Genomic DNA, 12,820 nt, shown 5'->3' on the forward strand with positions numbered 1-12,820 from the left:
GTTCAGCCATGACTCAGAAGGTTGTGGGTTTAAGTCCCACTCCAGGGACTTGAGCACATAAATCTAGGCTGACACTCCAGTGCAGTGCTGAGGGAGTGTTTGCGCTGTCGGAGGTGCCGTCTTTTGGATGAGACATTAAACTGAGGCCCCGTCTTCGCTCTCAGGTGGACGTAAATGGTCCAGAGTTATCCCCGGTATCCTGGCCAATATTTATCCCTCAATCAATATCACAGAAAAAATGTGGTCATTATCACATTGCTATTTGTGGGAGCTTGCTGCTGCATTTCCTACATTACAACAATGTCTACACTTCAAAAGTACTTCACAAGGCTGTAAAGTGCTTTGGGACGTTCTGAGGTCGTGAAATGTGCTGTATAACTGCAAGACTTCCTTTCCCTGACCACACTACACCGATTTCTAGTCTTGAACCTGCATTTCGTTTTAATCCAGTGTAGGGACATAAACTGATTAAAAGGCACCTGTATTGGGGCTGATTCATCCCTCCCGCTCTCTCTGTTACAATAGTCTGCAGCGCGGCTGGGTTTGGGACTGGGGGGGTAGAGTTCGCCGAATGGATGGAGGGAGGGGTGGGCGTATCTGACCTGAAACTCCTCCTCCTCCAGAGTGGTTGCGAGTCGGGCGGGCTTTAGGACCGGGTGTATTTGAGCAGTGATGTGACTGCTCCTGCCGGGCTAGCATATCTCTGTGTGTGTGTGTGAGAGAGAGAGAATATTGCTTGGTCCTTAACACCTCTTCCATATGAGCTGAGCATAGTCATAGTACCGATCGAAGCTGCATTCTCTGTGTGGCTGATTATCACAAGACTTTTCAGATTAAATGCCCTTCCTACAAATAATTTGAAAGAGGGATGAAAATGATTACCATCACTTTTTAATTTTTTTTTGAAGCTGTGAGATTTTTAATGAAAGGAAAGCAAAAAAAAAAGACACAGGGAAATCAGCATTCCAGGAAATCCCAGAAATATTTGGATTTCCCTGAAAAGATGCCTGTCCGAATTGGAGGGGACTTCACACTGAGCGGCTAGTGAACTTTTTTTTGTCGTCTTCTGGGAAAGTTTTGCATTTTTGAAAGTTCTCAAGAGGCAGAAATCGGGATCCTTAACAGTCTTGCAGGAGAGACAAGTACCATATACACTGCTCGCCAAAAAATGGACCAAGTGTCAGCAAGTGTCTGTGTGCTGTTCCTCGGTGTGACCGCTGCTATTAACTCGGGAATATTGCAGCCTGACATGTAAGTAGCGACTTGAAATAAGACAATAGTTAAAGACTCTTGGTGACTTTAAAAGTTAAGAATAAGATCTCTGAAAACGTTTCTTTTTATTGGTTTAATTTGGATATTGAAATGTTCTTTCCAAATGGGCAGCTGAATGTGCAGCCCGGACAGTCAGTAGCTGATTTTTTTAAACAGTAGCACCGGTTAATTACTTAGCTGTTGGATCAGAAACACATTTCAGTGTCTGTCTGAACAAAAACAAAAAAAAAGTCAGTGTCTGTCTGACACGATCGGGACATGCGGTGGAGCCGAGGAGGAGGAGATGGGTTCCATCCTGGTGAATTTCACTAATAACGCCTTAGCTTTTTAAGCAACCGTTTGATAACGTCCTAGAATGATACAGCACAGAAAGAGGCCATTCGGCCTATCGTGCCCGTGCCGGCTCTGTGAAAGAGCTCGCCAATCAGTCCCACCCCCTACCCTTTCCCCATTGCCCTTCAAAATTTTTCCCCTTCCAGTAACTTTATTGAAAGTTACTAAACTTTTCGAAATGTTTCTCAGTAGCTGTTAATTTGTTACATTATATGTTGTGGCGTTTCATGTAAAGTCCATTATTAAGGAAGCAGTAGCGGGACATTTGGAAAAGCATGATTCAATCAAGCAGAGTCAGCATGGTTTTATGAAAGGGAAATCATTTTGACAAATTTGCTGGAGTTCTTTAAGGATGTAACGCGCAGGGTGGATAAGGGGGAACCAGTGGATGTGGTGTATTTGGATTTCCAGAAGGTATTCGATAAGGTGCCACATAAGAGGTTACTGCACAAGATAAAATCTCACGGGGTTGGGGGCAATATATTAGCATGGATAGAGGATTGGTTAACTAACAGAAAACAGAGAGTCAGGATAAATGGGTCATTTTCTGGTTGGCGAACAGTAACTAGTGGGGTGCCGCAGGGATCGGTATTGGGGCCTCAACTATTTAAAATCCATATTAATGACTTGGATGAAGGGACCTAGTGTAATGTAGCCAAGTTTGCTGATGATATAAAGATGGGTGGGAAAGCAAATTGTGAGGAGGACACACAAAATCTGCAAAGGGATATAGACAGGCTAAGTGAGTGGGCAACAATATGACAGATGGAGTATAATGTGGGAAAATGTGGGGTTATCCACTTTGGTAGAAATAATAGAAAAGCAAATTATAATTTAAATGGAGAAAAATTGCAAAGTGCTGCAGTACAGAGAGACCTGGGGGTCCTTGTGTATGAAACACAAAAAGTTAGTATGCAGGTACAGCAAGTAATCAGGAAGGCAAATGGAATGTTGGCCTTTATTGCAAGGGGGATAGAGTATAAAAGCAGAGAGAAGTCCTGCTACAACTGTACAGGGTATTGGTGAGGCCACACCTGGAGTACTGTGTACAGTTTTGGTCTCCATATTTAAGGAAGGATATACTTGCATTGGAGGCTGTTCAGAGAAGGTTCACTAGGTTGATTCCGGAGATGAGTGGGTTGACTTATGAGGATAGGTTGGGCATTGGAGTTCAGAAGAATGAGAGGTGATCTTATTGAAACATAAGATAATGAGGGGGCTTGACAAGGTGGATGCAGAGAGGATATTTCCAGCCGTAGGGGAAACTAAAATTAGGGGACATAGTCTTAGAATAAGGGGCCGCCCATTTAAAACAGAGTTGAGGAGAAATTTCTTCTCTCAGTTGGTTGTAAATCAATGGATTTCTCTGCCCCAGAGAGCTGTGGAGGCTGGGTCATTGAATATGTTTAAGGTGGAGATAGACAGATTTTTGAGCGATAAGGGAGTAAAGGATTAAGGGGAGTGGGCAAGGAAGTGGAGCTGAGTCCATGATCAGATCAGCCATGATCTTACTGAATGGCAGAGCAGGCTCGAGGGGCCAAATGGCCTATTCCTGCTCCTATTTCTTATGTAAAACCAATACAGAATTTTTAAAAGGCACGCTTGTAATTCCTTCTTACATTTTGTTTTACTTTGGCTCCAATTTCCTTCCCTTCGCTTCAGAACATGCTATTTCTCATATGGCTGCTCTCCTGTGTCAGCCATGGCTCAGTGGGTAGCACACTCACCTCTAAGCCAGAAGGTTGTGGGTTCAAGCCCCACTCCAGTGCTGCACTGTCGGAGGTGCCGTCTTTCGGATGAGACGTTAAACCGAGGCCCTGTCTGCCCTCTCAGGTGGATGTAAAAGAACCCATGGCACTATTTCGAAGAAGAGCAGGGAATTATCCCCGGCATCCTGGCCAATATTTATCGCTCAATCAACATGACAAAAAAAACAGATTATCTGGTCAATATCACGTTGCTGTTTGTGGGAGCTTTGTGCGCAAATTGGCTGCCGCGTTTCCTACATTACAACAGTGACTACACTCCAAAAGTATCTCATTGGCTGTAAAGCACTTTGAGACATCTGGTGGTCGTGAAAGGCGCTATAGAAATACAAGTCTTTCTTTCTGTACATTGCCGATGATAGTGATGGTGAGTGTGGGCAGGATGTTTCACTGTGGAGGGCTTATCACAGCCAAACCCAACATCTGCATCTAACAACAGGAGTTACTGGATAGTGACCGGGATCAATAAACCTGGCTGATTTTGCCTCACCCCCGTCCCTTTGTTACCCAAGGGTGCTGAACCCAACTGTTGCATTCCTACTGTTACCTTGGCTGAGACCAGTTAATGCAACACAGCCCAGGGTCTAAGTTTAGACCTTGCTACCCCGTGCATCTCAGTCTGCAGGTTTGGTCTCCTAATCTGGGGAAGGACATTCTTGCTATTGAGGGAGTGCAGTGAAGGTTCACCAGACTAATTCCCGGGATGGCAGGACTGACATATGAAGAAAGACTGGATCGACTTGGCTTATATTCACTGAAATTTAGAAGAATGAGAGGGGATCTCATAGAAACATGTAAAATTCTGACGGGATTGGACAGATTAGATGCAGGAAGAATGTTCCCGATGTTGGGGAAGTCCAGAACCAGGGATCACAGTCTAAGGATAAGGGGTAAGCCATTTAGGACCGAGATGAGGAGAAACGTTTTCACTCAGAGAATTGTGAACCTGTGGAATTCTCTACCACAGAAAGTTGTTGAGTCCAGTTCGTTGGATATATTCAAGAGGGAGTTAGATGTGGCCCTTACGGCTAAAGGGATAAGGGGGTATAGAGAGAAGGCAGAAATGGGGTACTGAAGTTGCATGATCAGCCATGATCATATTGAATGATGGTGCGGGCTCGAAGGGCCGAATGGCCTGCTCCTGTACCTATTTTCTATGTTTCTATGTTTCTACCACATCGGGCTGTCTTTTCACACATAGCCATTGGGCAGACAAGTGGTTATATTTGTAAAAATATTTTATTCCGTTACGTTTATAACTCTCTTGTAAATGTACATGTCTTTTTGGGGCAGGAGAGGTGGCGGTATGGGAGTAGCATTCAGGGGTGGTACAAACCTGTGCAATTGCACAGGGACCCCGAGCAGATCCAAGGCAAGGGACACCTACCTACACAATGATAATGATCCCTAATCATTCTGTCAACTCTTTTTATATTACCTATTGCAAACATGCCTTTTCACAATCTGATTTGATACCAGATTAATTCGGTATTTAGTATCATTGTTTTGTAAAACGTAGGGGCCCCAAAACAAACCTTTTCATGAGATCCCCGGACAACGAACGCCACTCTCGGTAGCATTTGGAGATTGTAGAGAGATCCTGCCCTATAAAACCAAAGGGACGATTATCTGAACCGAGGCCCTGTCTGCCCCCTCGAGTGGACGTTAAAAGATCCCATGGCATTATTTGAAGAGGAGCAGGTGTGCTCTCCCCGGTGTCCTGGACGATATTTATCCCTCAACCAACATTTAAAATCAGATTATCTGGTCATTATCACGTTGCTGTTTTTGCTGTGTGCGAATTGACTGCCACATTTCCCTACATTGCAACAGTAACTACACTTCAAAAGTACAGCATTAACTGTGAAGCACTTTGGGACGTCCTGAGGTTGTGAAAGGTGCTATATAAATGCAAGTTCTTTCTTTGTGTAATTGACTGGCTCACTGCTGAACCAGTCATTTCCACTGGTAATCAAATTAAAAACACTTTCGTTGCTGGAGTTGATATTAGCTTGCAAGTGAGAAATGAGCTCCGGGCTTGGATTTCCATTTGGGTTGTGATTCATGGGATTAAGATAAAGTTGGCGTACGACCTGAGCTGTGAAGTAGAGGATTAACATCAGGCTGGGATATATACCAGGGCTGTGGTATAAGGGATTAACATCAGGCTGGATCTAACAATCTCAAACTAATTTTCTGCCATTTTGCATAGAGCAAAAATTTGTTGCATCTATCAGGCTCGTAACTTAATATGGCACACGCCTCGTGTATATGGGGAGACTTGGCAACCAACATATTCGATTGTCACAGCCAACTGGGGCTGTAACATAAATCTCGTGTGAATCATTGTTATTTGATTATCAAATTAATCCAAAAGATTTTCCTCCGAACAACTGTCTGTTGTAAAAATATTTTAAATATTTTCTTTCTCCCCCCAATGTATGTGCATGCAGCATCACACCCTTCGTGTAACAAGATCCATATAAAACACGTCACGTGCAGGTAGGGGCGGTTGGAGAAGAGGATTGTGCTCTCTGCGATTCCTCCCGTAGTGGAATATCTCACCACACCTGAACTATAGAATGGCTACTGGTTGTGCCTGGTACCTGGGGACCCATACCCCAGTAAGAGTCTGCACCCACAGGGGAGTAAATTGCTGAGAGAGGGTGGGGAATTCACAGTGCGGGTCCGAAATTTAAAAAAAAATGAGAAACAGGAGAATTTTCTGTTAGCAAATTCGCTTTGTCACCAATCACATATTTTAAAGCCGTTTGTTTAGTTGGTCATTAACTGAAATGCTATTTTCCCATTTATTTTTGTCAAAAGAGGAATTCCAGGCCCTCACAGCTCTCTGGAATGCACCTGCAGCAGCATCTTGCGGTGCAAAATCAGCATATAAACTTGTCTCCGTGACATTCCTCTGTGTGCTATTTCAGTGGATTAAGTTCATCCATTTATTTCGTATTTATCTGGCTCCCTGAATGTAGAAAATGTACCAAGACGAGGGGTTGAGAGGGGTGATGGACAGGTGGAGCTGGGTGTGATTGGCACACATGTGATAGCATTTCCATGGATGATGTTACCAAGGGCAGCATGTTGAAGGGGGCCAAAGAAAGATCTTTGGCGGACTCCTGAGATGACAGTGTGGGGGTGGGAAGAGAAGCCATTGTTGGAGATGCGCTGGCTGCTCTGTTTTTGTTAGACAAGGGTATTAAGGGTACGGAATCAAGGCTGGTAGACGGAGTTAATTTGCTGATCAGCCATGATCTGATTAACAGGCTCGAAGGGCTGAATGGCCCACTCATGTTCCTATGTTCGATTGCATAGGCAATTCCATCAAGCTGGGCGGCAGAGGAGAGGAGGGTGAGATGGGGCAATACAGCACAGTCACAGTGAGAATGTTGCTTGTGACTTTGTTTAAGCTTTTCTTGCTGTGGAGGGGACTGGAAGGATTCTAAACAGGGAGTTGCGGGGAAGATGGGTATGGATTTGGGAGACAATAGCACGTTCAAAAACCTTGGCGAGGAATAGCGGTGGGAGATGGGGCAGGAGTTAGTGAGAACAGAGGGATTGGCCGTGGGTTTTTTGGAGGAGGCGGGGAGAGGGGCGGAACGATGATGGTGGTTTTGAAAGGGAGGGGGACAGTGCTTGACCATTTACAATCACAAACAGTTAAATCTATTTTGACTTGTGTGTGGAGGAACAATTCGGTGTGGTATATTCTGGGCTTCACATCACTCGAAGACACATTTTGTATCTGTGAAAATTAGTGTCATCTCATGAACATTGAATGAGAAATTTAGTGCCACAATAACCTTTACCCAAGATTAATTATTTGGGTTTTCGTATTTAATTTTTGTAACTTAAAAAATATATATTTAGTATCACAAACTTAGATGATGGAAAAGAGCCAGTTGTGGCCCAAATGTGTCTCTCAATGGGTTACCAACCCACCTGTGCTGGGAGGCCAAGTGCTACCCTAGCACACAGTGGAGGCGTGGTGATGGAGGGGGGGGGAGGGGGGGCGGAGAGAGAAACTTGCTCCCAGCAGCTCGCTCACTCAGGAGATAATTACAGAGGGCAAAAGGCAGAGGTCTCAGAGGAAGCTGGGGTTTTTTTTAGCCGAGGGTGACTTTGAGGTGGAGGTGGGAGATGAGTGGAAAACATAAGAAGAACAAGGTCTTGAGGCTGTTAAAGACGGCCAGTACTCAAAGAGTTAATCAGCCCTCTCTGGAGGTTCCTGCTGCAGATCTGTTGACCAGGTACATGTTGGTATAATGTGTTATTCCGCTACATTTCTCCTGCTTCTGCCCCTGAACCCCTCCAATCTATGATAGCTTCTTCAGTGAAGGAGGGTCCAGTTCAGAGATATCCCCCTCCCTCTCCATTCCACAGTTAGCAAGGATGGTCAAGGCCTATCGGATACCGCCCCACACCCAGTCAGCAACCCCCCCCCCCCCAACTTGCTCAAATAACCACACTTGAAGCTCAAAGGAGAGGAGCCGTCTGCAGATTTTCCTCAGTCATCCAGAGTAGCTGGATCAAACCTCGGCTCTGAAACAAAGCCTGAGGATGGAAGTGTTAAGCCTGAGGATGGAAGTGTTAAGACTGGGATGCAATGTCGAGTTTGCTGGTCAGGACTCTGATGCTCTAGGCCCTTATCGGGTTACCTGGGATACCTGTGTTTTCTGGGAGGGGATGGTGGCGATTGACACCTTTTGCACAGAATGGGCAGCACAGAAACAGGCCGTTCGGCCTAGCTGGTCCGTGCCGGTGTTTGTGCTCCACACGAGCCTCCTCCCACCCTCTTGATCTGACCCGATCAGCATATCCTTCTATTCCTTCCCCCCTCGTGTATTTATCTAGCTGCCTCTTAACTCCATCGATGCTATTCGCCTCAACCACTCCCTGCGCCAGTGAGTTCCACATTCTCACCACTCTCTGGGTAAGGATGTTTCTCCTGAATTCCCTGTGGGATTTATCTTATATTTATGGTTTTAGTTTTAATAACCAATACCACACAGACTTCTGAATGAAACACACAGGATGTGATCCTGATCCAGGTCTGATCCTGAGCCAAGTATAATCCTGACCAAAGTAAACTTGGTTCGTACCTTCTCACCGCAGAGATAGGCAAATTCCAGATGCTCCATCTACTTTCTAATGAATGTTAGGAAAGCCCATAGCCTGCAGCTAAGGATCTACATTTCAGGAATTCCTACCTGAACTCTAATTACGCAGATTGGCGTCAGAGGTGAATCTACTGTCGATCTGCCTGGCATGTGATCACACGGCACAGCAGTGCGCTGAGCTTGACAGTGATCCCAGTTCACTTTGTTCCTTTTAAATGGTTCCCTCTAATTTTCTCTTGTTTGAAGGGACCGACTTGCACTGTTTCCATGGCCCAGTGCTCACCCGTTCGGTTCCACAGCCAAGTGCCCACTTTCCATGTGCGAGCGTGAGCAGGCTGTTTGACTGTGGAGGCATCACAGCCTGTTAGTGGTCCAAAGCTCTCACGTGAGCCTTCCAGCGGGGATTGCTGGATAGCGACAAACGGGTAGATCTTGACTTTGTGGGTTAGTGTAAAGTGGGTGAGAGTCGATCGGCAGCCCATTTCACGTCACAGCCCATTGAAGTCAACGGGAATAAAAAATCATGAAAGATGTAAAGCGGGCTGCCGACTTGCTTTCAGCCGCTTTACACTCTCGCACAAAGTCAGGATTTATCTCGAGAAGAAGAGAACCCGGGCTGAATCCCTCTCCCTTCCCATAACCCAGAAGAAATGAGACCATATTAACTGCAGTTGGGTTTGACTAGTTCCTGTGCTGGTAAAGATAGAAAAAGAAAGACTTGCATTTATATAGCGCCGTTCACGACCACTGGATGTTTCAAAGCACTTTACAGCCAATGAAATACTTTTGAAGTATAGTCACTGTTGTAATATAGGCAACCAACTTGTGCACAGCAAGCTCCCACAAACATCAATGTGATAATGAGCAGATAATTTGTTTTTTTTGTTATGTTTAGTCAGGGATAAATATTGCCTAGGACACCGGGGATAACTCCCCTGCTTTTCATCGAAATAGTGCCATGGGATCTTTTATGTCCATCCGAGAGGGAAGACGGGGCCTCGGTTTATCATTTCTTTTGAAAGACGGCACCTCCAACAGTGCAGCACTCCCTCAGCAGTGCACTGGAGTGTCAGCCTAGATTTATGTGCTCAAGTTCCTGGAGTGGGACTTGAACCCACAACCTCCTGACTCAGAAGCGAGTGTGCTACCCACTGAGCCACAACTGATACAGCAAGTAACCCATCCTCGTAATTTCCAGTGTTGTTCCTACACCCTGTGATCAATCTGGTTTTATCCTTGATTGACACAAAATATAAGTTGAAGTACCACCACCTTTGACCAGCATGGCACTGGATGGCCAGGAGGCCATACTTATTAACAGAACCTTTTACAAAAGTGGCATAAAGGCACATTATTCCACCCATGGTGGGACCTCAACATTCAGCTGGTAAGGGGCAGGGGTTATTTATGAGCTTCATTTGGACCCAGCAGCCTGTAGGCAGGACACTTGGAGAAGGATTATAGGCTGGTGTGTGGCCCACTGGGAAGGAAGTGAAACAGCCCAAGAGTAATGAGCCTCTGCATTGCATTGCTGGCTGCTGTGGTGGGCACTGACTCTCTGCATTGAACATAAGAACATAAGAAATAGGAGCAGGAGTAGGCCATTCGGCCCTTCGAGCCTGCTCTGCCATTCAATAAGATCATGGCTGATCTTCTACCTCAACTCCAACTTCCCGCACTATATCCCTTAATACCCAAAAATCTATCAATTTCTGTCTTGAGTATACTCACCGACTGAGTATCCACAGCTCTCTGGGATAGATAATTCCAAAGAGTCACAACCCTTTGAGTGAAGAAATTTCTCCTCATCTCAGTCCTAAATGGCCGACCCCTTATTCTGAGACTGTGATCTCTAAGTCTCGACTCCCCAGCCAGTGGACACATCCTCCCAGCATCTACCCTGACAAGCCCTGTAAGAATTTTCTATGTTTCAAAGAGATCACCTCATTCTTCTAAATTCTGGGGAATATAGGCCTCATTTCCTCAATCTCTCCTCGTTGCCTTCAAGAGGGAGCTGGAGCGGTTCTTGATGGGGGCAGTGATCGCATCATATAGAAGGTAAGTGTCTTTCTAGATAACACTTGGTCCGTGTGATTTCCTGGACTGGGTTTGATCGTCTGAGGGGGTCGGAGAAGAATTTTCCAGCTTTTCTTTTCCCCCTTATTGACCCTGGGTTTTTCTCTGTTTTTTAGCCTTTAGATGCGATGGACAGGAACTGTCTAATCGACAATCCAGTCACCATGTGGTGTGGGGCAGGCTTGTTGGACCAGCTGGGCTTTTCCTGCAGTTATTGTCGTATGTTTGTCCACCTGTGCGTACAAGGAACCACCTGTAATCCAGTATCGTTTAATCCCCTTGTTTAGGCCCAACGTTTGTGCAGAGAAGGAGGTGATGATGATTGGCCGCAGGCAGCCGTGCATCCAGGCCTTCACCCGCATGGTTAAAGTGTGGAAACAAGGGTGTGGAGGTCAGAAGTGGTGCGTGGGACACGAGAGGAGGTATGTGGCCACAGCGAAGTCGCGCCAATCAACAGCCGGACGTGAACCGTTCACTGAAATGAACAAAAATTCCAAATTCAATTCCGTTTGACGGAGTCATTTTGGTTGTAAATTCTTGTTCAAAGGGTTTGTTAGGGAAGTTTCTTTTCTCCATCTTTCCTGAAGGTGATGACTTGTGCTTGGGTACAGATCCACAGCCACCACCCCATACACACTGTTACGTCTTGAATAAAGAGTCAGACTAGATACTGCAAGCTCAAAGTAAAGTGTGACCGTAGTCCTTTATTACAGATCACAGAGTGCCTCTCCAGCCTGTGAGGCCTCCTTATGTACAGGTGCTCCCAAAGGATTGTGGGATCCCTTGGGACTCCAAGGGATAAGCCCTCTGGTGGTTGGACATGGTATTTACAGGTTTACATACATAACAATACTCCCCTCGCCCCCCCCCCCCCCAAAGTCAATAGTGTAACTATTTACAAAGTGAGTCGATCTGGGGCCTTCCTTTCCCTGGTTGATCGTCTCGGTGCAGATGCTGGTTTTGGTGAGTCGTTTGTTGGGCTGCTGGGGGTGGTGAGTCCTGCTGGGCTGCTGCAGGTGCTGGGTTCTGCTTTGTGGTCAACCGCTGGGTCGGTTGCCACTTGTGTGTGTGTTGGAGGGTCGAAAAAGGTGGAGTCTATTGTGGGTTGTTCTGGATAGTCCGTAAATCTGAGTTTGGTTTGTTCCAAGTGTTTCCTGCAGGTGAGTCCATTTGAAAGTTTGACCCTACTCCCCTCTTTGGCCAAAACAGTGTCAGGAAGCCACTTGGGACCTTGTCCATAGTTCAATACAAATACAGGATCATTTATCTCAATTTCGCGTGATACATTTGCGCGATCATGCTATGTATTCTGTTGAAGCCACCTGCTCTCTACCAGTTCATGTAGATCAGGGTGTACTAACGAGAGCCTTGTCTTGTGCCCTTTTCATGAGCAGTTCAGCGGGAGCAATCCCAGTGAGCGAGTGGGGTCTTGTGTGGTAACTAAGCAGGACTCGGGATAAGCGAGTCTGCAGTGAGTCTTCAGTTACCCTTTTCAAGCTCTGCTTGATTGTTTGAACTACTCGTTCTGTCTGACCGTTGGACGCTGGGTTTATACGGGGCAGATGTGACATGTTTGATTCCATTGCGGGTCATGAACTCCTTGAACTCGGCACTGGTAAAGCATGGCTCATTGTCACTTACAAGGACATCAGGCAGGCCGTGCGTGGCAAACATGGCCCGTAGGCTTTCAATGGTAGCAGCGAACGTGCTTGCCGACATTATCACACATTCAATCCATTTGGAGTACACATCTACAACCACTAAGATAATTTTTCCCAAGAATGGGCCTGCATAGTCGACATGGACCCTGGACCACGGATTGGAGGGCCAGGACCATAAACTTAGTGGCGCCTCCCTGGTGCATTGCTTAACTGTGAACATGTATTACATTCTTCTTAAGGAGGAGGAATTCATAAAATGCATACGGGATTGTTTCTTAGAACAGTATGTAACAGAGCCTACAAGGGAGCAAGCCATTTTGGATCTGGTCCTGTGTAACGAGAAGGAAAAATAAACGATTTCCTCATAAAAGATCCTCTCGGAATGAGTGATCACAATATGGTTGAATTTGTAATACAGATTGAGGATGAGGAAGTTGTGTCAGAAACGAGCGTACTATGCTTAAACAAAGGGGACTACAGTGGGATGAGGGCAGAGTTGGCTAAAGTAGACTGGAAACAAGGACTAAACGGTGGCACAATTGAGGAACAGTGGAGGACTTTTAAGGAGCTCTTTCATAAT

General features: G+C 45.8%; 1 protein-coding gene across 3 annotated transcripts in view; it reads left to right on the forward strand.

The window, feature by feature from the left end:
• The first annotated feature begins 948 nt into the window (after positions 1-948).
• The window catches only part of LOC139228935 (multiple epidermal growth factor-like domains protein 6), a 487,750-nt gene continuing 475,878 nt past the window's right edge, over positions 949-12,820 (forward strand). For all 3 annotated transcript variants that reach the window (XM_070860470.1, XM_070860472.1, XM_070860471.1), the window contains exons 1-2: positions 949-1,251; positions 10,867-11,001. In XM_070860470.1, coding sequence (XP_070716571.1) covers positions 1,169-1,251; positions 10,867-11,001 — 218 coding nt within the window. In that variant the 5' untranslated portion in view covers positions 949-1,168. The remainder of the gene's footprint in view (positions 1,252-10,866; positions 11,002-12,820) is intronic.

This window comes from Pristiophorus japonicus, chromosome 18 (genome assembly GCF_044704955.1).
Source record: "Pristiophorus japonicus isolate sPriJap1 chromosome 18, sPriJap1.hap1, whole genome shotgun sequence".
In the NCBI taxonomy this organism is placed as follows: domain Eukaryota; kingdom Metazoa; phylum Chordata; class Chondrichthyes; family Pristiophoridae; genus Pristiophorus; species Pristiophorus japonicus.